General features: G+C 39.6%; 1 protein-coding gene across 1 annotated transcript in view; it reads left to right on the forward strand.

The window, feature by feature from the left end:
• Positions 1-2,976: 2,976 nt before the first annotated feature.
• The window catches only part of kcnip3b (Kv channel interacting protein 3b, calsenilin), a 47,182-nt gene continuing 23,236 nt past the window's right edge, over positions 2,977-26,922 (forward strand). The window contains exons 1-2 of the mRNA XM_067614152.1: positions 2,977-3,075; positions 19,763-19,937. Of these exons, the coding sequence (XP_067470253.1) occupies positions 3,070-3,075; positions 19,763-19,937 (181 nt within the window). The 5' untranslated portion in view covers positions 2,977-3,069. The remainder of the gene's footprint in view (positions 3,076-19,762; positions 19,938-26,922) is intronic.

A 26,922-nucleotide genomic window follows, 5' to 3' on the forward strand; every position in this document is an offset into this window, starting at 1 on the left:
ACACACAGCCGTGACAGATGCTTCATGACTTTTCACACTTAAATGAGAATTGCTCACAAACACGACGTTTAAACTGATGACATGTTTCACAAGTCTGCCACAGAAAACGACACTTCTTTACCTCTATTTATGTTCTCAGAGACCCCAGCTGTAAGACATGCTTAGATATAATGGACGATTATATGCTCTAAATCTATGATTGGTGCTGAAAGTAAGTTTTGCCTAAATCCTAAATATCTCTACTTGAATTTCTGTTATTGGAAGTTTATTTGCAGTTTGTTCATAAGAGGTCTAACCGACTGAACCCAAACATAATGTCACTGTACATATTGTACTTTTTTTTAAAAAATGATTTGCTGTTGTAATGTTTGAAGCTCATCGCTGCAATCTGTCACCTTTATTGGATGCTCAGGTGTCAGGATGTGTTACCACCGCAGGAGTTACAGCCTCATTTGGAGTTTTAATAAGTTCAGAATAAGGAAGAGAGAAAATATTTGAATGTAAAAAAGGTTGATTTGGCAATGAATATTTTTACACATGCAGCAGTGAGGTGTGTGGGACCCAAACAAGTAAAGCCAATGTATATAAAACAGAAGAGTTAATTAAAACTGGTAATACTACAGTGTAGAAATATTCTGTTACGAGTAAAAGTTCAAAATTTTACTTTTTAAAATACATGAGTATTGATATCATAATATCTGTGTATGTGACAGGTGTGTATAGTGAATATATGTGTATATATAGTTTTTAGTTTTTTATTTATCTTTTATCTTATTATCTTATGTATCTTATTTTTTCTTCTAATTTTGAGCTGCAAGCGAATTTCCCTGCAAGGATCAATAAAGTTTCATTCATTGATTCATTGATTCATACTCCCAAGTACCACAAGTAAAAGTACTCATTATGTAGAATGCATTCATGTGTGGCGCTGATAAAGCGTAGCACTAATTGTAACCACTTATACTTCTGAGTAGCTTGATTTATAAAATTACTTCATCCTTTACTAGTTGATTATATTTTGCATTAATAATTTGAATCTGCAAAGTAACTAAAGCTGTCAGAGAAATGTAGTGAAGTGAAAAGTGCAGCATTTGCCTGCAAAATGTAGTGAAGTAAAATGGAAACTAATCAAGTACCTCAAAATTGTACTTAAGTACAGTACTTGGTTAAAGTACTTGAGTTACTTTCCACCACTGTTACTGTATGTTAGATTTAGTGTGTTGTTGTGTATTGTGTTGTAATATTCTGCTTTTTTGGCTCGTTAAATTAAAACAAAACTTAAATTTTTTATGCAAACTGTAAATATCTAACAAGGGAAGCACACTGGATGAGTAGAAATGAGAATTTGGTGTTTTGAGGATAAAAAGCATAAATGACTGCATATTCAGGATAATGGCATTGATTTTTCTACATACTGTATGCCAGCAGCCTCGGGTGATAAATTTCCCACTTTCCTGTCCACCACAAGTACATCTAACACAATTTCCTTCAACAGTAGGTGTACTTCTTTTTCCAATAGTAGATATACTGTAGGCTACCCTCGAATTTATGTGAATGTGTATTCGCTCCAGATGACCTCTGCGTGCTGTCAGGAAACGTGTCTCCAGCTTTGGTGGCTAATAGGAGGCGGTTTTATTAGACAGATGGCCTTTCCTCATTCATCCTGCAGGCTATTTACATTTCTTGGCTGTTCATTATGCAATCAACGTGATGCGTGAGGATGCTTGACCTGACTTGATTGCTATTTAGCATCTTGCTACAGTCTTTCTCTCTCTCTCTCTCTTTCTCTCTCTCTCTCTCTCTCTCTCTCTCTCTCTCTCTTTCTTTCTTGCTCACACACTCTTCCTCTCTCTGCTCCAGGCAGCTTCACAGAGAGCCAAGGTCGCCTAAATTGATCCAGTTCCTCACCGAGCACACACAGAATCTCCAGCAGGGCTTTAATTGCATTTCTGTACCAATCACTCTCATGACAATCACGTACTGTAATCTAATGCACACACACACACACACACACACACACACAGAGAGAGAGAGAGAGAGAGAGAGAGAGAGAGATGGGGAGGGGTGCAGCCAGAGAGGAAACAAGTGGACTTTCATGGCATTGGGTTTAATTCTACTAATGAATCAGACTAAAACATGACCTGCAGGGGAGGAACACCTGGATGGATGTTGATCTGCAATATCAGGAAACTGTGCTGCACACATTTAGTGACACCCGTCAAGGGTTACTTACTGTATTTTCTCTATCTGTTGGTCTGCCTTTATCCTGTTCTTCTGTGGTCTGTTTCTTGTGCTGCTGCAAAGCTAAATTTCCCTTCAGTCAACTTGGTAATGAGGCAGTCTTTGTCAAGGATTTGTAAGTGTAACTAATAGTTTAATTAATGGTTGATAAATAATGTATTAGTGCTTTATAGATCAACAATAAGCCATTAATAAGAAGAACCTTTAGGTTGTGTAAAATCCCCATGACTGATGTTTATCCTCCTCCTCCTCCTCCAGCCTATAAATCCTTTTTATAAGGTGTCTTTATATAATGTGGTTTATCTTCACTTCACTTCAGAGGAGTCTTGCAACAAATATTGTGAAGCTTTTAACGTTAAATGCTGTCAGAGAGGTTGACTCAACAATCATCTTGAAAAGCATAATTTGTGAGGTTGTTATTGCGTTACATTGTTATATGATGATGGGATTGGATGGATGATGATGAGATTTACAGCAGTAGCCTGAAGGCAGCACCTCAAAAAGAAGACAAATTCTTTACTGTTTGACTTCCTTTTTCATTCATGTTTTTCTCTCCTCCGTGATCACTGCGGCCAATTTAAGCCTGTCAAGTAAAGAGAGGGAGGTCCTCTGTGTATGTGTGTGTGCGTGCGTGCGTGTGTGTGTATGTGCGTGTGCGCGCGCGCGCGTGTTTGCATGTGTGTGTGTGTATGTGTGTGTGTATGTGTGCGCGCGCGCATTCCTTCGCATCCAGAGGAGCGTCAGTCAGTCGGAGGTTGAGGGTCCGCGCTGAGAGGACACACTCGGCAGAAATCAGCCATCAGTGTCGCCGTTACAACACAAGAAAACATGCAGGTAAGAAATCATATTAATACATTTTCATTTTCCGGATGTGCGACAATCTGACCGCCTGAAATGATGATTTTCTGCAGGTGGCAAAAAGCAAGAGCGCGCAATGGCACAATATTAGAAGCCTGTGTCGGCTCGTTAAGCTACTTGTTGGCTCAAACTACTAATTTCTATTTGCTTTTTTAAAATCCCTTTCGTTCATATTTACTCACTCTTTTTTGCTGAAAGCTGAGTTTCGGACTGAAGTTATGTAATTGCAGCCCTGCTGGAAGCAGCCTGTGGAGGAGACGCTTCGCTATCAGCGCGCAGCAGAAATCCTGCAGGCGGCTTCCACCAAGTGTCACTTGGCATCACGTCTTTTCCACCGCGACTTTTTGCCTCCCTCTCACTCCGTCAGGTTTCAGCATGTGTGCTTTTTTAATGCGTGTGGTTGACATGGAGAAAGACCTCCTCGTGTGGCTCCAAGTGATTCACGCGTGACTTCAAATCTGTTAATAGTCTGTCTTTAAAAATCCCCAAATCCTCAATTCCAGGCAGCGGATTCTGTTTGTAATTCTGCCACTGCTTGTTTTCCTCCCGGCTGATGAATCAATTTAGCAGATCAGTCCTTAGCAACAAGCAGCCTCTGGGTCTAAATCCGAGGTAAATAGAGAATAGTAAAGTGAAAGGCCAGCCTCCGCAAAGTGACTTCCAACACCTTGCAAAGGCTCATTAATGCTCCCAGAATGATCTGTTTCTGGCTGAGTTGACCCTCTATAAAGGTTTCTCACAGTGGGCTGGAAAACAAGGTAAACCTGCTACTGCAGATGCATGTGAAGTCCTTTCCCTCTTGGCATGGTTGCACACCATCACCAGCAGGAATTAAGCTGCAGTCTGTGTGTACTTAGTTTAATCTGAGCGTTTACTTGTTTGCTTGTGCACAGATGCAACCGTACAGTCGCTGACAGGAGAAAAAAAATGGAAATTTATGATCACACCAGACAAGAACAAATGATCTCCACCTTTGGATGCGCACAAACATCTCATATCTGAATGAACCAGCTCTCACTGTAGAAAATCTGGTTGGATATCGGAGCTGATGGTTTCCCTCTGTGATTGATGAGATTCACTATCAATAACTCAATGAGTGAGTCAGTAAATCAGTCAGGCGAACACACAAATATAATCAGATGGAGAGCTGAGGTCCCCAGGCTCACATGCATGTGGATGCATTTTCTTAACACATGTGCATTTGTTTTTTATTCATGAGTTTTCATGAAGGATGCAACATCTGCATCTGTTTATTGTCTCTATTGATTGATTGATTGATTGGTCTTTAAAATGTCAGAAAATGGTTAAAAATGCTTATCATGATTTTCTTGTAGTTTTGTATTTATTCAAAGCGCTTTACAATTTGTTGCTCATTCACACACAATCACACACCGATGGTATGAAGCTATGATGTAAGGCGCTGGCCTGACCATTGGGAGCAATTTGGGGTTCAGTATTTGGCCTAAGGACACTTCAAGACCTGGACTGGAGGAGCTGGGATTAGTGGACGACCCGCTCTACCTCTTGAGCCACAGCCGCCCCTCTTAAATTGCTTGTTTAGTCCAACCAACAGTGAAAAATACAAAAATATTCAACTTCGTTCACAAAAAAGAGAAAGAAAAGCATCAAATCCTCACATTAGAGAAGCTAGAAGTAAGAAATGTTGGACATTTTTGCTTGAAAAATGACTTTCACAATTCATCAATTATCAAAATAGTCTCTGATTCATTTTCTGTTAGTGTTTGTTTGAGCTCTGCTTTTTATTTGTTTCAGGCTCTCCTGCTCCACTTGTGTAAATGTCAAAAATTAAGTTACAGAAGAATTTACATTGGGATCAGTTTAATTTGGGAAAATGTTGGAAATTAGTAGCAGCAGCCATTATTAACACCTCCCAAAGGTCGACTGCTGCAGCACCTCACCTTCAACATTTCAATTATTTTTTCTTTCCCCTTCTCCTCTCTCTCGGTACTGACATGCAGGTGTTTGAATTAAGTCACGCTGCAAGGCGCCTGGGTGTCTGATATTTTAGTGTGTGACTCACTTCAGTTTGTTCTTTGTTGAAGAATGACTGTATGATCAATAGGATTTGTAGTTGTTCACTCAATCTGAGTCATTTTCAGAGGGATCAGAATGGCAGCCAGAATAACTGAAGTTGAATCCACTCAGTATATAACATATTCTTATATATAACATCGTTATATATCAAGTTTTTCATCAGGTTGAAATGCTCAGTGTGATTCAAGTATTACTTTGTGTTGAAGTCTTGAACGTACTTGATTTATTGTCACCATTTCCTCAATCCACTTTAATCTTATTTATTGTTGATTTACTTCATTTAAAGGAGAAGTCTGGTAGCGTTTTATATTTCTTATTGTCAACAAAACATCTGATGAAAAGGTCAAAAATGAATTGATCCTCCTACTAACAACTATCGTCTGTGTAGCCAAAGCCTGATATATCTTATTCCTTTGTGCTGTAGAGCTCCATTGTTGTCCAAAAACCATGAAAAATACATCAATGAGCCACACTGTTGCACCGCGTGAAATGTTCCCTCATTACGATGAACATGTGCACTGTAGTTTATTTTGAGGTGATCCCACGTTCACCATCCTGCTGCCGGAAATACTCACTAGAGCACCATCGGCAGCTGAAAATAGTTCCTAAAAACAGCACTATTACTTCCTGTTTGAATTATGTTGTTAAAAATATTAGTATCCAGCTGTTTCAAGAAATTATTTAGCCTTTTTTAAAAATGAAACTTAATATTTCTCAATGATTTTGTAAATGTACTACTTCATTAAGCACAAATGGGCTCATACCTACAGAGAGACTGGTGAAGTCAAAAAGTACTGAGAACACATTGTGGGGTTTTTGGTCTTTTCATGGGAATTGTTGACCGTAACAAAAAAAAGTAATATCTTTATCCTTACACTTCTATAAGATTATCCTTCCCAGAATGACCTTCAGCAACCTTCAGTAAACCAGAGTGAGCTTTATGGATTCCTTATTGGTTTATATGCATCTGCGATCGATTCTTCTCTGCATGATCAGTTTAGTGGACTCTGTTATCATTCTATCACGTGTTCAATTATTGGTTCTACTATAGATAGTCACAGATGATGTATTCTGTTCTTTAGTCATCATTTATGTTGGGTTTTGTGATGCTGACCAACCCACATTTGCACATCTCTCATTCTGAAGGATTTGATTGAAATCCCTCCACACATGTTCAGTTTCACTTGGAAATACATTACAAAAGCTTAAAGGGGACATATTATGCATTTTGTTATTATCTCTTACTTATATACTGTTAGGATGTTGGATATCTATATTAAACATGGTCAAAGTTCAAAAACTTGGGGTTTATGTATGTAGAAACGTTCCCTGTGAGTCAAAAGTCAGGGCTTCAACGTGCTTTAACACTTCGTTTGCAACAATTTTTTCTACCTTGCCAATGAGCTGACGCCGGCTCACTGCACATGTCCATAAACGGCCGTCCGTTCTGTAGCCTTGGTTGCTAAGGTTGCTACTAAGATTTTTCCATGTGTTGTTTGCTTTGTCCACTCTCATATTTTGGATCAGTTTTCGGCTCAAACATGTACGGGTGTATTTGAGAAGTTGACATTTCGAGTAAAGAACGAGAAAGTAGTGAAAGTGAGTAGTGAAGTAGTGAAATCCTACTACTGTTTCATGGTTTGTTAATGAAGCCTCTAGAGCTGGCATAAGTCTCTCGAGGGGCAGCTTCCATGAGCTGGCCAACCAGAACAGAGTGGGCTCATCGGGAGGGGGGGCCTTAAAGAGACAGGAGCTAAAACAGCCTGTTTCAGACAGAGGCTGAACTGACGGGCTGTGTAAAGAGTATAAAATAAACAAGTCTTTTGAACTTTAAAACATGCAAAGATATTCCAGTAGAGCCCCAGAATAAAAATATAGACTTGGAAATGATACGTCCTCTTTAAGACACTTAAACTGCTGTTTTCAAGGTGAACTTGTCCTTTAAGAGACTCAGTCTGATGTTGCAGTTTTCCACAGAGCAGCACGTCAATCAGAGCAGTCACACACAGTCGACCTGCACCGATCAGTGACGCCACACCAGACAGGCTGACGGCAACACGGACACACAGTGCATTGTGCTGCACCTGATATAGTGTCTGCGGGACCCACCTGTTCAATAGGTGGAGTGATTGGTAGTATCAGATGCTTTAAATAATTTAACAGGTCCGGTAACTGTATACCTCAAAGTGGGAACAGTGACGGGCACCACCAACTACCACACCAGAGGAAGGCTTTTCTTCTCAGCACTGCAGAAAAACTGAGCAATAGAAGAGAGGAAAATCTGTTTTTTTTCAAGGATTTTTCAAGGAAATCATTATTTTATCGTAGTTAAATTTTCACAGACACTGGGCTTCTTTGTAGTTTTGTGTACTTTTACTAAGGATATATGCCATGTGTGGATTATGTCTCGGATTAGCTGCTGCTGATTGTTTCTCTTTCTCTCTTAGTGTGTGTGTTTTTATTGTGTTTGTTAATTTTTGTGCACACAATGCAAACCGATCTCCGTCTGGGATAATAATAAAGTTCATCTTTAAAAAAGGTAATATTGTTAATCAGAAATTAGTTTTGATACAAAGAGAGAAATGTAGAATTTCTTCTTCTTCAGCATGCTGTGAATGTTGCAGTGAAGCTACACACACACAGCTGACATGCTGCACTGAGCGAGGCACAGTATTATCGACCCACGAGGGGAAAAAAAATGCAGTGAGGTGAAAAGATGCTGCTATAAAATGTCAATCTCTGATCAATTAACTCAACAATGTCGTGATGCTCATACACAGTATCCTTATCATGTGTCAATAGACCTCATAAGCCATCAGACAGGAATGATAGGACAGAATGAGACAAAGTGATGTGTTTGACAAGGAACTCACTTTGTGTGTGTGTGTGTGTGTGTGTGTGTGTGTGTGTGTGTGTGTGTGTGAGAGAGAGAGAGAGAGAGAGGAGGAGCTGATAATTTAAACATGGCTCCTCTATTGCTCGGAGCCTCCCCAGAGTATTAATTCTTTCTCCACATGAAGGCTCACACATCAATATAATACTCTTTCTCTTGCTCGCTCATTCTCACACACAAGAACACACACACACAAACACACACACACAGCATGCAGTCCATATGGATGTGCCATCCTCCCACAGACACACTGATTCGCACTGACAGCCATACTGAGAGGCTCAAGCAGTCAGGACACAAATAGTATCAGCTCTCGACCATCAACCCGCTCGCATATTTTCTTCAGGATGTGGCTGATTCCACATATAGAGACGGAGCCATTCTTAAGAACATATAGTGTGGATGTTTTCAACGTCCAGTAAAGTCTGCAGCTCTGCCAATTTTATGCAACAAATTGAAAACAGAAGATGGCTCACTTCCAAAAGTTCATCATCCCGGCTCTCTAATAAGCATCAAGCATCTGTTAAACTAAATTACTCGGTTGTCAACCGAGGATTTTTTTTTTTTTACATTCTTCATTAAAACTTTAATTTTTTGGCTGTAGCTGCACTGCTTGTCTTTTGCAATTTGTCTGTGTTCCCTCCCTGTGTTTATTTATTTATTTATTGAGATAAATTACATTACAATTATAAAAGGTCAAAAACATGCATTATTTCAAGATGAACAGAGAGAAGCAAATTAAAAGTAAAGAGAAGAAACATTTGAGTGAAGAAAAATGTAACCAAATAGGAAAAAATTGCCAACAGGACCTCCAAACACTGAACAGTAGTATATACACGTCTTCTGATCTGATGCAACTACGTTTGTCAGCGCCTTTCAGAACTATTACAAATGTTGAATCATGGTACTTATTTTCTGATTTACCACTGCTATGGTTTAGGATTAGGCACAAAATGTACTTGGTGATGCTTAGTAAAGAGATCACAGTTTGGATTTTTAAAAAACTGACTTGGCTTCAGTCAATCTCATTCATAGTTAAAAGAAAACAGTGTCGACAGAAGACAAATTGCCATCCGTCCAACCAGGAGGTTATGTGGCCCTAAACCATTATGGATTGATCTGCCGATTATTTCCTTGATTAATCGTTTAGTCAATGAAATGTTAAAAAACAGTAAACAAATGGCAATCACAATTTCTCAGAGGCCACAATGAGGTCTTCAGTGTGCTTGTTTTGTTGATTAACAGTCCAAAACCTTAAAATATTGAATTTGAGACATAACATTTGAGAAGCTGGAACCAGAGAATATTTGGCTTTTTTCCTTGAAAAATGACTGATATGATTAATTGATTATCAACATAGTTGCTGATTAATTTTCTTTTGACAAATCAATTAATAGACTGATTGTTGCAGCTCTAGATGATAAATAAAAAATAAAATGAAGTCAGAGTCAGAAATGCATTAAAATCAATCAAGGACTTAAAGCTACTCTAATTAATTCGTATATTGTGGACTCTGAAGACTCTGAAGTTCCCCACAACACTGTGGAGCTTTATAGTGTCTTTCTGCTCATTGTTTTGGTTTTCTGGCTGCAGAACAGTTTTGGTTCAGTCACCGGTTTGATTTTTTTTTCCAGCACCAGAGCAGCTAAAGACCCAGATATTTCCCTCAGGAGTTGGTGGTGACCAAAAGAGGACAAAAAGAGAGTGAATATTGGACTTACATTCATTAGGTGGTCCGTAACACGACTCCAAAATAATGCTAATGTCGCTCCATATCTGCTGGATGCGTAAATAGGCAACTGTTTGCTAAGTTATGCATTATAAGATAATATCAGGGTTGTGTTTCCAGCCTGTTGTGCTGCCCCCAAGTGGCCATAAATTAATTAATGTGTGTTTGAAAGAGTACTGCTGCAATTTAATAATCTCCTTCCATAAAGATGGAGGAGATAGATTAAAACAGAGTGGTAAAAATCAAAACAGCTGCCGACACAGTTTGACATTTAGTCCCTATATGGCTCAAAACTCTGGATACTACATTTCTCATAATGCAACTTAATGGCATCTCTTCATTACACCTTTCCTTCCAGGTAAAAAATTCATATTTTAAACTCCACATCCTCTGTTTGTGCTGTAACGCAGACTTTCTGTGATAAATATGAAGTCTCCAAACCCCCGATGGCATCAACAGAGTTATTGCTTCCTAACTTAGCACTGAAGAGACGTTATCTCACCGTTTTCACAGGCTGAGTAGCGCTGCTTGTCACTAGTAAACTGATCTTGATGTTTAAAATTAGATGAGTTCTCTTTTATATCTGCTATCTGTTAAAGAAGGACACAACCTGCTGCCAGTCATTTTATAACACCGGTGGGGTATCACTTTATTCTGACTTACTTCGGAACAAATCTCCTCCATGCTATTTGTGTCTGCACACGGTAACAACAACATTAACTACAGTAACTCTGAGTGAATCTGTATGTCGTGCTCATGCACGGCAGAGATTTGAGACCATCTTCCTCTCGCACACAGCTGGGCTCCTCTGCAGGAAATCCCGGGTGGTAGGATTTATATGCGAGGGTTTTATCAAGTATTTACTGTATCTCTCCCTTTGTGCTGTCAGTCTTTGTCACCGTGCTGCTGCTGCTACTCCTCCCGTCTGCTTGTCTCATTTCTCTCCATATGCAAGCACACATGTGCTTACACACACCCACACATGCATACACACACACACACATATACACACACACACACAGACACACACTCACAGAGGCTTAGTCTGCCACCCTTATGTTTAGATCTCAGTTGGTATTTTTGCTTCACCAGGAGAGTAGTCGTGTGACAGGTGACATTACAGAGAGAGAGGAGGGTGAACTGTGTGTGTGCTTCTGTGTGTGTGTGTGTGTGTGTGTGTGTGCGTGTGTGTGTGTGTGTGTGTGTGTGTGTGTGTGTGTGTGTGCGTGTGTGTGTGTGTTTGATGGAGAAGGAGTGATTGACTGTGAAATAAATTGGAGGGAATGAAGAGATGAGGAGAAGGAGGGATGGAGGACAGATTTGTGTTGACATCCAGGGTGAAGAGAAACAATAAATATTCATATGAAGGGCTAATAAAATGACTCTTGTTGCTCAGGTTTCCCATCGAATGTGTGTGTGTGTGTGTGTGTGTGTGTGTGTGTGTGTGTTTGTGCAGTCTTTATTTTCCGATTTAAATTAGGTTAGGTCTTTGAAATGTAGCCCTGTGGATCAATTACATCTCCTCAGTTTTTTGAAGGCGTGTTGAGCAATAAATAGATACTGAAAGACAAAAAGAGCACAAGAAGGAGTGAAAGCTTGTGTTTGGGTTTATGGGATGAGCAGGAAAGAAAAGAAATGATTTTTTAAATTCAACAATATTTAAAAATAAAACCCTAGTAACTCGCGATTAGTCTCTTGAAATCTATCTGCTATAACTGACAGTTCACTTCAGGTCGCTGTTTCTCTTGCACAGCAGATATGCAGTTTACAGTGATAACGGTGGCAGATTCACCATCGAAATTCAGACAGAAGTAGACAAAAGCAGGCTTCTCATTTCTGGACAGGCAGCGACTTTTGACGGCTGAAATGGACGAGTGACTGTCACTGGTAGATTTTATCAGCTGTGTAGCTAGCTAGCTAGCTAAATAAGCTAATATTAGCTCCATGAGTTGGTTTAAAGTGCAGTGTGTCTGGCTGACTTTGTTAAGTTTCAGGCTGACTCATTTTAAAGTGAAAACTTTGTAAATGGGTCTTAAATATGCACTTGATGGCTGCATACATGATACATAATGCTAAAAGACTTAAGCTACAGCTGCATGTTCCAGGCAAAAAGTTTTTATCCTTATAAGACATGGAAATAAACAGCATCCTTCTTGTATTACAGAATAGAACTAGTTAGTCCTATAAGTATGATGATAAAAATGTCAGACTGTTATTTTGTTCATAACACTGCTTAGCTGCTTAGACTATATGCATGTTTGTGTTTTCAAGTGGTATGTTTTCACTTTTAATGTTACAAGAGGAAAGGCTTTTATGATGAGGCCCAAAAAGCATTTTAACCATAGAGCACCATTAAAAAAGAGACGTTTGTTCATCTGACAACTTCAAACAAGGTCAATTATTACTGTTTCTATTATGAATTTTTAATCACAATAGTTTTATATTTATAAAACTTTCCCAGAGCCTAGAAAAGTGATTTAAAAGTTCCTGATATCATCCCAAGTCTATAGTCAGACCAGGAACTTGCAGGTGGGACCAGCAAGAGAAACACTGAAAACTGTTTTTGCTTTTGGGCCATGCAAGCAATTTTCATTTGAGTGAATGGGTGCCATCTTGGTTCCAGATAAACACACTTTTGCTGCTATGTTTTTGGTTTGGGAAAGGCTAAAAACTAACACTTTCCAAACTCTTTGGACTCTTTGGCCAAATATCTTTGGATTTTGGACCGTTGGTCAGATAAAACAAGATAATTGAGGGCGTCTCTTTGAGCTTTAAGAAATTCTAATAGGCATTTTTCTCTATTTTCTGACATTTTATAGACAAAACAATTAAAAGATGAATCATCTGCAGATTAATCAACAATGAAAATAATCATTAGTATCAGCCCTAGTATATTATCTGTGAAGCTTTATAGCCTTTCAGCTCATTATTTTGGTTTCTGGCAGCAGAAATGTTTTGGTTCACTGTCAACGGTTTTATCAACCTCTTTTCCAGCTACTGCAGGCAGAAAAGCTCTGATAAACCCCCTGTACGCTACTTGCACAGCACCTAACAGCAGACAAAGTTATTGACTAGTCGGTGAATGTACAATAGTGGAGCATTTAGCAGCTAAAGAGCCAGATATTTCCCTCAGGAGTTACAAAAGAGAGCAAAAACAGGTTTTCTATTCACACTTTTGCTGTTGTGTTTTTGGCTTGGGAAAGGCTAAAAAATAACACCCTCCAAATGCCAAATATCACTCTCACTACATCCCTGTTCACACAATTTCAGTATGTGAAGAAACACTAAGCTTGACAAACTTGCCATGCCTAGTTACGGTTGCTAAGCTATGATTGGACAAGCCCTGTTTGGTGGAGGGGACCCAGGATTGTCGGGTTTGTTGGGTTGCCAGTTCAGAGGGTCGTTTGAACTTCTGTATGCAGTATCACTGAGCTGCAGTGTGGGTATGTGGGCGGTTGTTGTGTGTGTGACAGATGTGAGGGAAGGTATATTTGTGTGCATTTGGCTCTCGGTGTTTATAGCCTGTGCACTTGTGTCAACTTTCATGTCCCTGCTCTGTATGCTCGTCTGTAGATGTGTTGTGAAGGCATCTCTGTGGTCTCACATAAGTCTGTGTGGTTAGTCTTGTATTTCTGCACTTCAAGTGTCCTCACAAGAATAAAGTATAAAACTCAAGCAGTGCAGCTGCATAGCCAATAGCAAATTTGTGATAAAACTCTTAAAAAAGGATGACTATTTATGATAGACAGATGTTCCATTTTCTGAATGCACAGATACTAAACAACCAACTGTCTCAGCAAAGCTAGCCTATCGTTATGTCAAAATTGCCTCTAATATTAGTAGGGCTGATTAGATCTGATTCTAAGTTAGTAAAGTATTGGGATCCAATAAGCTTATCGAATCTTTAATCTCATCTCTTTTACTTTAAGAACATTGTAAAAACATTCATGTAGTCATTTAACTAAATAACAAATATCTGTCTGGCAAAGTGTGTTTTTAGTTCTTTCAGTGTTTGCTTCTTAAATATTGTGTTTTGTTCAACTTTTATCACTTAAATTTGTTGAAAAGTTAAATGGATTAAGAAATGATTAAAACTCAATAATTAGAATTGATAAAATGTTATTTGATCAAACCCCAACACTAAGCATTAGTTTGTTAACAAACTACTAAAGTTTGTCATTGCATTTGATATTAGTGGTGCTAACACAATACAGTACCAAACTGATACTTTTCTGATACCGTCTTTGAGAAATGCAAACATGTGTTTCTACAAAACCCCTTTAAAATGTTAAATGTCTGAACACAGGTAGCAGTACAACAACTTTGCCCTCTCCAGAGCTCTGTCACTCTGTAACATCACTGTACAACCTCGAGAGGATTGTGTGTTTTCATAGTTTCACAGAAACTATAACCTCACATCAATTTAAGAATCTCCAGTTAGACTTTGATAAATATAATATCAGCATTTTAATCTGATCGGCTTTATAGTTCTGAATCAGGACCTTCAGTATTTTGAGTAAGTAGCTCCTGAAGTACAGTAGGCTACAGCTGTTAATTAAATGTGTCTGACACATTTAATATCTTTTGCTGTTCATCTTGTTTTCAGGTTATAGATACAGGTTGTGAACATTAATTAAGCTGTCACTAAAAGCTGTCGTGTTTCTGCCCTCTCAGCCATCAAACGTGACCAGACATCTAGTTGTAGTGATTTTAGCTTTCAGTTATTTGCAAATGTTGAAAGATAAACCCAAAAGGATTTGATAAGGGATTTAATAAGTTGATTTGATGTTATGCTAATGATTTGATTTGATGCTAACCCGGCTACACAGCCCTATAAAGCACAGTGCAAAGAAGCAGAGGCACTCAGTCACAGAGTCATTTTGCACTGTCTGTTGAAACAAAAAGAAAATATACTTCTACAAGTACAAGTATCTTTAAAATGGTAGAAAGAAAGGTTAATATCAGTGATTCAGGTTTGTCTTTTTGGGGTTTTTTTACACACATTTACAACTCATCCTCAGAATGAAACGACCACATAGGTTGATCGTAACGCTGTGGTTAAGGTCTGGTCAGGTTTAGGCACAAAAAGCACTTGGTTAGGGTTAAGGAAAGATCATTGTTTGGGTAAAAATGATAGGGTTAAGGTTAATCATGGCAACAGTAAACACCAACTCGTGTTTGGAAATGGGAAGCGAACAGCGGTCTCCTGCAGCTAAGTCCACTTTTTGCTTTGCTTTTTGCCGTCTATCCATCCACCCATCACCTTATATTGACATCACTATCTGAACTGTGTCACTTTCCTGGGCCATAATTACTACGGTCGCTAGAAGGCATAAACATAACAATAGGTTGTTTTTGCCTGCCTGAATTTTCAACCTATACTGTTGTTTTTTCTTGTGAGGATGGGTTGCACCTTTACGAACATTTTGACCTTGGAGAAGCAGTCAGGCACAACAGATGAACCTGAGTTTGAGTCATACTGAGGGAGTACATGTGAGCCGGGACATTAGCAGAACATGAGAGAGAGAGATGTTGTATATCTGCTGTGGCCTGGTAGAATGTTAATCACATATAACTTATTAATGGAAGCTCCCATCCGCTAATACGACATTACGAGACTACAGCTCTCTCTTCTCTCTCCTTTCCATCACTTCCTTCTTCATCAATGTTCGAGTCTTTTCCATCTGACGCACTTCAGCTTCTCTCATAATTTCCTCTCCCTTTCAATCAATTTAGCTTTATTGGCCTGACCATATTTAAGAACAGTATTGTACAAGATTTAAAAAGCAAGTATAAAGTTCAGAATTTAAGAAAAAACACATTACTAAAAAGCATGTTATTATGGAATGGAAAAAAAATGTAAATGCAAATCATTAAAGGTGCGCTAATCAATATTTTTACACCAATAACTGATGAAGAACAATGCATAACGTAGGAAGATCATCACTCATAGTGACAAACATTGCTGTTTTGGTTCACTCTCATCTCTCTCATCACCTTCATTTCTCAGTTTCCAATGAAAAAACTGAGAAACAAAGTGAAAAAACAAAGTTAGCGACTAGCTGTGACAGAAAAAAACGTTTCTTGAAACCCACTGTAGCTACATACCTGCCCAACACCATATGATAGACAAAGTTAGCGACTCGCTGGTGAACATAGTGGAGCATTTAGCAGATAAAGATTCAGATATTTCCCTCAGGAGTTGGTGGAGACCAAAACAGAGCTAAAGGGAGAGTGAATATTGGACTTACATTCATCAGGCGACCTGAAACACAACAAACGAGTGCTAACGTAAAGCTAATGTGTTTCTTCTTAATCTTTGCTAACGTGTTCACCATATTGTGTCAGGCTTTAAATGTATATGATAAGATGAGATATGGTTGAACAATAATGTAATGAAAACAGAAGAGTAGAATAAATAAAAATCAGAAAAGTCAGAGATTTGAAGACACTGTAAACAAAGTTGTGTTATGCTACTGGTTTTCACTCGGGCTAGGACATATTTTGTTGCTTCCATGGCAATATCAGCATTTTCTCCCCAAGTAAATATTGAATTTTGATTTGGTCTAAGAATGTGTTGAACCCTTGGTATTTGAGGTTTTTTTTATAGAATCCAATGCTTCTGTGTTTATCCAGACAAGCCTTCAGTTCAGGGAGCATTGTTGTTTTCAGAACAGTCTCAGTGGTCGGGTTGTGTTAAATGCCAAATTACATTGCAGTTTTCTTTGAGTTCTTGAGGAAGGTGTCTGGTGGTTGATGTACTTTGTTTTTCTTTGGTTATAATTTGGCTGGTCCAGACTCTCTCTCTCTCTCTCTCTCTCTCTCTCTCTCTCTCTCTCTGTCTCTATCTGTTATCTACAGTAGACTAACTCGTGTAATGAGGCCAGAGTTTACGCTTCATGTAAACCAACATTCATTGAACCAACAACATGGCGAATGATATTTAATAATTGATGGCAGAGCACAGTGACGTGCACTGTGTCGCCGGTCTGTATTTGCTTTGAGCGTTGTGGGTATATGTTATGCCTTATAGGACGTGCGCGTGTGAGGATGTTGCAGGATGTTGTGCAGACATTACAAGAGGGAATTGCCGCCTCAGGGCGAAGTCAGCTGAAGCGTTAAGAAGGAACAGAAGATAAAAAAACTAGTTGAAACTGTGTTTGTGCGCTTGCCTTATGAATGTAAGTATGCCTGTGTGTCCAGCGGTCCATGAATAAACAAATAATGTAGTGCTGAACTTTCCAGTGTTTACACTGCATCTGTCTGCATCTGTTTGTCTCCCGGCCTTCTCTTTCCAATCTGTGACTTCCACTGAAAAGCCACACTGAAAACAATTCCTCCTAATTTTCATCTCTGAAGGAGCGAGTCACTACTGAGCTCATTCTCTGCCTTTTTTTCCCTATTACTCCTCTCTGCTGTGCCACTGTTGATCTGTGAATAAATAGATGTTGGGATGAATGGAACTGTTTCCGTTCATCTCTTTCCATTTTAGTGTGTTGTGATTATGTTACGAGCCAATTCAGCTCTGTGTGTTTGTGTGTGTGTGTGTGTGTGTGTGTGTGTGTGTCTGTGCAGATGTTCTCTCATCATAGTCCTCCTCCTTTCCCGCCTTTTTTCTCTCCCATCTTTTTTTTTTCTCTCTTCATCCATGTGTTCATGTGGAAGATGCACAGAAATAGCCCTGCAAATGTATTCACCAGCAAAGTGCTTTCATATCTTCATCTCCATCCTCCATCCTCTATCCTCCTTGGCTCCGTCCTCTGGCCGTCCTTTGCTCTTCGTCTCAGATAGGCCAGGATTCATTATGCTAATTGACTTCAGTTCTTCCAGGAACACGAGCAGACCTTGTTCTCCTCACATCTTCTTTTTTTCTCTCTCTCTCTATATATTTTCTCTTTTTCACTCTGTCTTGCTACCTTAAAGTTCGAGATTTGCATGGTCAGACTCCCACGGGATCAAATAGCCGTTTAAAATCCTCAGTGCTCCCTCCCTCCCTCACCCCCCCTTCATCTCCCTCTTTTTCTCCCCCTCCTCTCCCTCTGTCATCCTTTGCTTTCCTCTCCTCCCCACAGAGTAAACAGAGCTTCTGTTTGTTCTGTGTTCACCTCTTTCATCTTCTTCCCTACACTTGCTCCAGTGTACACATGTACAGTATGTGCGTGCGTGTGTGTTTTCTGGTGTGTGTGTGTGTGTATTTTGCATTCGCCCGGCAGGAACAGCTTAATAGAGCTTCTTGAGAATTCAAGAAAAGACATTTTCGCTAAATCAGATCAAATCAGTGTTCACTGTAAAAGAAACTGAAAAGATGCCAAGGCAAGAAATTGAAAAATATATTAGAGTGAAAAACTTCAATGTCAAAGTTATCTCCACTGATGAAAGGAGATAAACCTTGAATGTGAATGAAATGAAGTGGAACTGAATATGAAAATGAATGAAACAGCCTTTTAATTCATCTGAAATTAGAGCTGAAGAGAGATATTTGAAGATGTTATAGCATTTAACTCAGAAACATCAAAGTAACCTCATCTTACCCTCATTCCTCAGAAAGCAGATGTTAAGGTTAAGTTGCTCAATTTAACCAGAAAAACTTTTTAAAATCCATCACGTATTTATGAAAAAACTCTTTCTCTACATTTTTCCACTAGCCTTAAGAAACGCATACAGTATATAGATGCAAGTGTCTATAGCTCTCCTGGAACAACAACATTTGAAGCTGAGGTACAAGGCCTGCTGTCATAGATAGGGACAAGATGGGGATAACAGCGCATATTTTCAGTCAGTTGCTCCTCGAAGGCCTTCATGGTGTTGCGCTCATTTATATTCATACCAAAAGCGAAGAACGTAGTTGTGTGAAGGATTAAAAAAAGAGAGCATGAGAAAGAATGCCCTGCTTTCTCTCTCACTTGAACACACCTGGCCAATCACAGTGTGAAGCAGGCTTGTCACTGTTGGTTGTCTGCCTTATTTAATCAATACTGATCACTTTCAGCTGTATCGGAGTTGTATTAAGTTACTGTTGATGCAAACCAAACATTTCCTGCTGCTGCTTTACATTAAAAGTTTTCCACCAGTGAACCAGCGTGAAGCTTTAAGTGTGAAGTAGAACTGCAATGATTAGTCGATTGATGGAAAATTAATCAGAAACTTTGATAATCGATTAATCACTATTTTTCAAGGAAAAATACCAAATATTTACTGGTCCGAAGCTTCTTTAATGTGAGGATTTTATGCTTTTCCTTGTTATGGATGACAGTAAACTGAATATTTTTGGATTCTGGACTGTTATTATCTGACATTGTAAAGACAAATCAATGAATGGATCAAATAACAGGCAGCCCTAGTTTGAAGCAGCCATAGGAAACGTAATATGTTTGTTGCTGAGTTAACACAATATCGTTAGCAGTCTTCAATAAAAAGAGGTCTACACAGCAAGATATAAACTATATTCTGCTCTATTTGGTCAGTGGGTCAGTTTAAAGTATTGCAGGGAGGAATAATATAAAAACAGAAACAACCACAGCTGTCACAGATGACAAGCTCATACTTTGTTTTCTGTAACACCTTTTACCCGGCGCTGTGCCAGTGTGGCTTGAATGGTCACAGCTTACAGCTCATCTGTATCCCCATCACTAACAAAACAGCATTTATGACCTCCTGGTAGTGTCTCAGACGTCTGAGCAGGAGGTAAAGTGGTGAGCTACAGTACAGCTGGTACGAGTTGCCTGGTCATATAACGACAGATGCATAAAAGTACAAGTGTATCATAATAAGTACAACTGACAGACTAAGCTGAACTCTTTTTGAACCTCTGTGAAGCCGTCTTGAGACACCTCCAGATCTGAGGCTAATCATATTTTCCAGGCACACACATAATCGCCTGCTTCATTTAAAAATCTCAGCCTAGCGTGTTTGATTTCCATATCGACCTGAACTCTCTCTCCCTCTCTCCCTCTCTCCCTCTCCCCTTCCCTCCCTCCTCCCTCCAGGCGGATGGCAAGGTGGTCGATGGCAGCCTGCTGGGAGATGCCAATGGCGTCGAGCCTGCGCCGGGCAGAGTGAAGGATTCTGGGAAGTGGCAGAAGCCGCGTTTCTCTCGGAAAGCTCTGATGAAGTGCTGCCTGGTCAAATGGATCATCGCCAGCACGCAGCCGCAGGACAAAGGTGAGAGAGGGCAAAACCAATCTCTTTTGAGACTGACAATGTGGTGAATGCACAACAAGTGTGACTAACAGGGTTTGAATTGATCAGTGAATTGACTTTCTGGACCTTTCCTGACCTCATGTGGTCCCTTGTGGGCAAGACTTACTTACTGTGCTGGGCTGTTGACCTCAGGGTCAAGTATCCAGAAATCATTGAGACACTTATGCTCATTCATCAAATGTCTCAACACCTCTGTCCACCATTAATATTCTCTACATAGACTTAAAATACTCCTTCATGCCTCCTTTTTGTTGCCTCTAAAGATTTATTTTTCTCACAAACACACATGTACTGCACACACACACACAATGTTGGTGGCATAAACTACTTTAAAGGCTTATTAGGACATCCTGAGTTTTTCACTACTTTCCTTGATCCAGTGTTGTTTGGACTGCAGCTCCAGGTCCTGGTTTGTCCCTGCACTTAGTCTCAGTGCTCCACCCAGTGGTCCAGCTGTGATCATACACAATTAATCACTTACCTGACGGAGAAGAAGTAAGTGTGATGGAATGAAAGCATCAAATGTCCTCAAAGCTCTCAGCATTGCTGCATGCTTGTATATAGTTGTAGTTTAACCCACTGTAGTTGCAACCTTTTTTTAGCCTCTTTTCATGTGTTTATTGATCGGTTTTCACTCGTTAACTATGAAACGAAATGGATTGATGGATGCAGGGATAGCCACTGAAGTGTACAGTGAGCAGTAATTGAGCTTTTAGGTCTAGGAATTTGGTAATGCATTGGCCCTGTTTGTAAAAAATGTGCCATGCAAACATGCATACTGTAGTTTTAATCATCATTTTAGTGTTTGATATATTGAATGTGCTTCAACTCTTCTGCTGATTTAATCAGTTCAGTCTGTAAACCAATCAGATGCTTTCCTTTATTGTATTTTCCCTTCTTTGTCTACCTCCTGTTTCCTTCGTGATGTCCTTATTTCAAACGTCTCCCTGTCACGTCTGTCTTCTTACCTCCTCTTCCTCCTTGTCTCTGTCCCCACTACTTCCCTATTTATTCCTCTCTGTCCCTTCCATTCCTTGTTTCCCTCCTTACTTCTTCCTGTCCTTCCCTGTCTTCCTTTTCCCTTCAGTAGGTCCACGTAAATTCTTATTTCCTTCTCTACTTATTCCTGTTTCTCCCTGCCTCTTCCTGTTCTTCACTACCTACTTGTCTCCTTCTCTTCTTCTACCCTTCTTCTTCCTTTCCTTTATTATCCACATTTCTTCTTCCTTATATCTTGATTTCCACCCCTTCCTCCTCTTTTCCTTCACTACCTACTTGTCTCCTTCTTACTGTATTCCCTACATCTTCCTGTCCTTCCCAGTCTCCTTTCACTACTTACTTGCCTCCTCCCCTTCGTCTTTCTGTCTTTTCCTGCCGACTCCTTTCCTTCACTAGCCTCTTGTGTCCTTCCCAATTTTTCATCCTTGCCTCCTGTTTTCCATCACTGCATCCTCTTTTCCTGTCCAACCTTCTTTATTTCCCTCTCTCGCTCTCAAAGCTGATCTTGTTAGCTTTAAGAGGAAAACAGAAAGCACGTTTTGGATGTAAAAACAGTTGTGAACAAAAGCTAAATTCAACAGAAGGCAAAATTACAAACTGTACTAAATAGTTAATTAAACCAAATGAGGCAGATGTGCTGTATGTGTGATTGTGACTTGTCTTTAAGGTCCGAGGTCAGTTCAGCTTCATGTACCATGTAATGGTACTCAAGCAGGTCAGTGAAATGTGAGAGCTGGACTCAGTCGTATAAGACCTGTCCTTGTGGTTTATCACGCAATCCTGTTTATCTCTCTCTCTCACACACACATACACACACAAAGACACACACACTTTGTATCAGGTGGGTGTCACCTCTCCTCTTCCTCCCTTGGCTCCAGCAGCAGCACTTCACTAAGTGCTGGGGTTTTTTTTTTTTCCTCACAGCTTCTCCAGACAACTTCGCGCTCTGGTGGCCCCAAGTGGCAATGAGAGACAGCTCTTTTTTTTTTTTTTTTTGAAGGTTTTTTGAAAGTTTGAAGGACTTCACTATCCAGAGACGATGTAGAGATGTCAGTAAACTGCATGATGACAGTGGTGGAGATTTTGAGAAACACTTTTGTAGGATTGTTCAAGGGAGATTTCACTTCTTGTTGTAGTTGATTCCCACCCTCCTTATGCACCTGAATTACATCTCTTCAGTCTTATAGGCGGCTGGTCTGTGCTGCAACATGTATTTTTCTTTAATTTAGTTTTAACTTTCTCTTAGCCTGACACACACTGACACACACAATCAGTCTTTAACAAAATCAGATGATCCTGTTGGTCTATTTTCTCTGTCTGGTTGCAAAATCACTGAAAGAGCTCTTTGTGCAGGTGACACAGGAGCACAGTGAGTAAAGAAAAACAGCACACAAGTCACACCGAGTGAGAAAGAAAAGCTCGGCTGTGATGCAATCTATTTCATCTGAGCGGTGCCAAGGGAGGAGAGATTCAGCATTGTTGGTGGGTAAGCCCTCACCTCAGTAATGGCCAGCAGCTAAAAATAGCAGCATTGAGATGGAGATGTGTATCAGAGAGAGGTGGGGCGGTGGTGCCGGAGCGGTTGCTGTGGTTTAGTTAAGACTCGAGAGGTTGAGACAGCGAGCAGGGTTTGAGCTAGACAGGAGTGGTGCGTCCAGGATCAACGCTCAGTTTAATAAACTGCCAGACATAAAGTACTACAGCTGAGGATTTGTGGGAAATAAAATGGTCAGAGGCAACGAGGATACTGGTGTTGATAACAGAGGTGTGTTTCCAGGTTAGACCATAAATGGACATTATTCTGATCTGCAGTGTCCTGTTTAATATGTGAAGTGTTGGATTAAATAAACAATAATTTACATTAAGGCTGACTGATGAGTATTTGTTTATCTAATAAACTGTTGAATATTTTTACATGACGAGTTTATGTTCTGCAATTATACAAATCCCCTTGATGTTTTTTAGCAGTTGAAGCACCACTGTGGTCTAGATCAACATGTGTTTTTGTCAACTATTTGATATATTGTCACACTAGAGGATGAACTGTACTGATTTTGGTGATCCACTGATTTTTTTTTTATCAATTTTTTTTTATCATTTTTGGTTTTGAGTGACAACTATTGGGTGGATTGCCATGACATTTAGTGCACATGTTCACGCCCCCCTCTGGATGGATTGTAATCATTTTAAGTCCTCACACTGCCACTCTAATGCCATCATCAGGTCTACGTTTTAGTTTGCCGAATACTTTGGTTTGTGACCAAATACCTCCAATACTTGTGCTAATTTATGTGAAGTGCTGGTTAGCAAACATTAGCATGCTAACATGCTGAACTAGAGTATGGTAAACATTAAACGTGCCTGTTAGCATAATCATTTTGAACACACTGATGTTAGCATTTAGTTTCAACCGCCACTGTGCTAAAGTTTGTGTCATTCACCTGCACGGTGGATCAGGGTACAAGTCATTTTGTGAATAGGACTGACAATCTCTTATGTGACTTTACATGAACAATAAATGATGTCCAGGTGTGAAAATAATAATAGAACAATCCTTTTGAACCAGTTGTAATAAAAACATAACTTACTGTATCCACACAAGGAAAAATCTTTGTTAGACTTCCACACAAAGTGTCAAAAGACTTGCAAATACTACAGCTTTTCTTTGAGGATCAGATGCATTGACGTCTGATGGTGCAGTTGTATTCAATATAGCAGTAACATAATTGAACAGTCAAACAAATAAATAAGATGTGAAAAAATATAATATAAACAGTTTAAAAAGTCAATAACTGTCAAAATAGTTGTTAGGAAGAGTTGATTTTCGGTTGACCAACAGAAAATAAATCTGAAACTATTTTAACAATCCATTAATCGGTTGAGCCAAACATTTTCTGTTTCCAGCTTCTAAATGTAAAGATTTGCTGCTTTTCTTTGTCTTTTATGGTAAACTGAATATCTTTGGGTTGGACAGAAGAAGCAAACTGAAGATGTAACCATGACCTCTGGGAAATTATATTATATGATATTATCTTCTGACATTTTAAAGACAAAACTATCAATCAATCAATTAAAAACATAATCAGAAGATAACCCGATAATAAAAATAATCACTGGTTGCAACTGTACCTCAAAACCAAACATATAGATGCTGTCATACATCCAGCCATGCTCTTGTACTATATATGTTTCAGATGAGCAAAATCTGCATATAGAGCACAAAGTTTAAGCTCTAAATTAAAAGTAACTCCCACACCATAGAAGAAGAGTCTGATAACGAGGCCTTGTGGGGGAAACGGAGAGAGATATGAACGACTGTAATATGGAAACTGTAATATGAGTCGGATTAGATATAGAAGAGGGGGGGGGGGGGGGGGGGGGTTAAAGAAACGAGGGTCGGTTTCTTCACTGAGTTGTCAAATCTTTCTACACCATTTCGTGACTTTTGTCTGACAGAGATGAACTTCAGAAGGCGAGCGTGTCCCGGTGACCATGCAGCTCTCTGGACTAATGAAGGCTGAAACAGGAGGAGTGTTAATCGGTGTTGTGTGTTGTGGTTTATCAGGGTCAGTCATATGAAACGACAGTGACCGGAGCTTCAGAACGGACCCAACATCATGCGATTCAATTCACCTCCTCCTACGAGGCAACAAGCGTAGAGGAGGGAGAAGAGGAGGAGGGAGTGAACATCACCTGTAAGAAAACTGGGACACACGTTTAAAAAGGAGCATTAGTGTCGAAACTAAGGAGAAACGGGCAACATCAGACGAAGGAAACTCTGGAAAACGAAAACATAAAAGTTTAACTTTTCTTTTTTTTTTGGTGCAATTTGAACATTTGTCAAACTAAGTGATTCAGTATCAAGAATCTCTCTTTTTTTCTTTTGTGCAATTTTTGGAGTAAAGATTTTTAAGCCTCTCCTCATTTTTTGTCTTATAGAAAACCCAGTTTTTTGGGGTGTTTTGACTGTTTTGTGTCTTGTGAAAGCTTCACATTTACCTGGTTTTTAGAGCATCTGGCGCTTCTCGTCTTGTCAAAGTTTAGAAGATGAATTCATGCAAGGCAGAGTGTCAAAAGGAGATCACCAAACTGCTGCGCTGCTTCTTTGGCTTCGTCACTGGGACGCTAGTTCAAGGTATCGCTGTTTGTCCTCTCTGCTCCTTTAAGCAAAAACTAAACAGCTGTCATTGATTGAAATCATAGTTTGTTATGTTTGTGTTCATTAAGTTAAAGGAGATTTTTCTGAGTGTTGCTGAAGTAAACTTTCATTGGATTTTGTCCAAGCAGTGGCACCTTTTCCATATTAAGACTACTATTTATTTTTGTTTATTACTGTTCTGCTCATCTTTTTACCAGTCTGTCCTTCTTGAGTTAGTCTGTGTGTTCTTCCGTTTATCATTGATTAGATGTAAGTCTATCCTCTGTCCTCTTCCTGTGTCCTTCCATCCAATGAACTTCATCAAGCCACCAGCTGAATCAGCACTCAGTATCCCTCTCTTCTTCTGCATTTTTTCTCCTCATCTCCACTCATTTGTCTCTCCTCCCTCTTGTTGTCTTGATCATCAGAACCACTCTGTGTGTTACCTCTCGGTGTTTGAACTGCCCCAGATTTTCCTAAAGTTTGTAGAGACAGGTGAGGACACCTCGGGGTGCAGTGCAGAAGTGACAAGGACTCGATGATGAATGTTCTCTGCAGAGATAAAATGGCCCTCTTTTTTTTTCTCCTGCTTTGTTTAGCCTCTCTTCATTGTACCCTCCTCCTTTTGAGTTTGAATCCTCATAATATAGATGTGCTCAGGTAGAGGTTCAAATCTCTACTGATCCATTACCTCAACCTAATTCTGCCTTCGGGGGAGAGACAGAGAGATATTGGAGTGTTAGATAAAGAGAAATGAAAGGAATAAATGAACAACCAGGGCAGAGAGAGAGGAGAAAAACTTAAGCTTTGATTAAGAAGTCCCTGTTTTAATTACACAGCTCAGGCTGCCTTTGATCCTGCCTGGCCGAGGTGGTTTTATGAAAAAGGGGATTATCTCACATGGAAGTGAGACTGCATTTGGTCTTAATTGGAACAAGCAGTTGAAGGGGCGAGGCAGAGATAGCCAAAGAGGGAAAAGCCTGAAAGAGCAGCCATCTTTCCCCTGATGACCAGTGTTATATATTTCTGCAGTTCTTGTAGAAAGTTTTTGTGAAGGAGCCATACGGCATATTTAAATGTCCGGGGTGTTGTTTACTGAGTTTGGTGAGGGCAGTTCATGTCAACACATGGCGCAATGTGAAGAAAAGTTTTCATCTTCAGTCCCTGGAGCAGGTTGTTAGGGAAGATGTGAGCATAAAAAAGACACAGATGGTATAATGAGCTCTCCTCTGGCGATGTGTTCAGACTCCTGGAGGCTGAGTGTTTGATCAGCTTGCTCCAAACACGAACACATTGTGAAAGATATGCTGATTTTTCACTTGTGTGCATGAATACTCAGCCTTGTTTTTCAGAGAGAAAAACAGGCAGGCTTCTTGTCATATGGAATTTCTCTTTGGCTTGTTTTATCCTTGTATCGGTTGTTCCTAATCAATCATTTCCCTGTGTAACGCAGGAACTGATGATGAGACAAACCACACAGCATGCTCTCATTGGTTTGCAGCTGAGTAAGCTTATATGTGATCTTGGAATAGTCCAAAAAAAATTGATCCATTCTCTCATGTTTCATTTCCTTCCCTCTCCTCTGTGTAAGTGAATGAATGTGAGCTGCTGCTCTGCTCTGCCGTACGTTGATCAGTGTCCAGCGTCCTCTAGTGGACAGCGGAGATATTACATGTGTGTCTATGTACAAGAATATTGTGTATTGGAATTTGTCTGCAACGGTCAGGGATGTGAATCCAAACTTTTTGGAGGTTTTACGGCTTTACCTCATCATGTAGACAATTCATTTGTTATAAAAACCAATCAAAT

This window comes from Thunnus thynnus, chromosome 2 (genome assembly GCF_963924715.1).
Source record: "Thunnus thynnus chromosome 2, fThuThy2.1, whole genome shotgun sequence".
Lineage (NCBI taxonomy): Eukaryota > Metazoa > Chordata > Actinopteri > Scombriformes > Scombridae > Thunnus > Thunnus thynnus.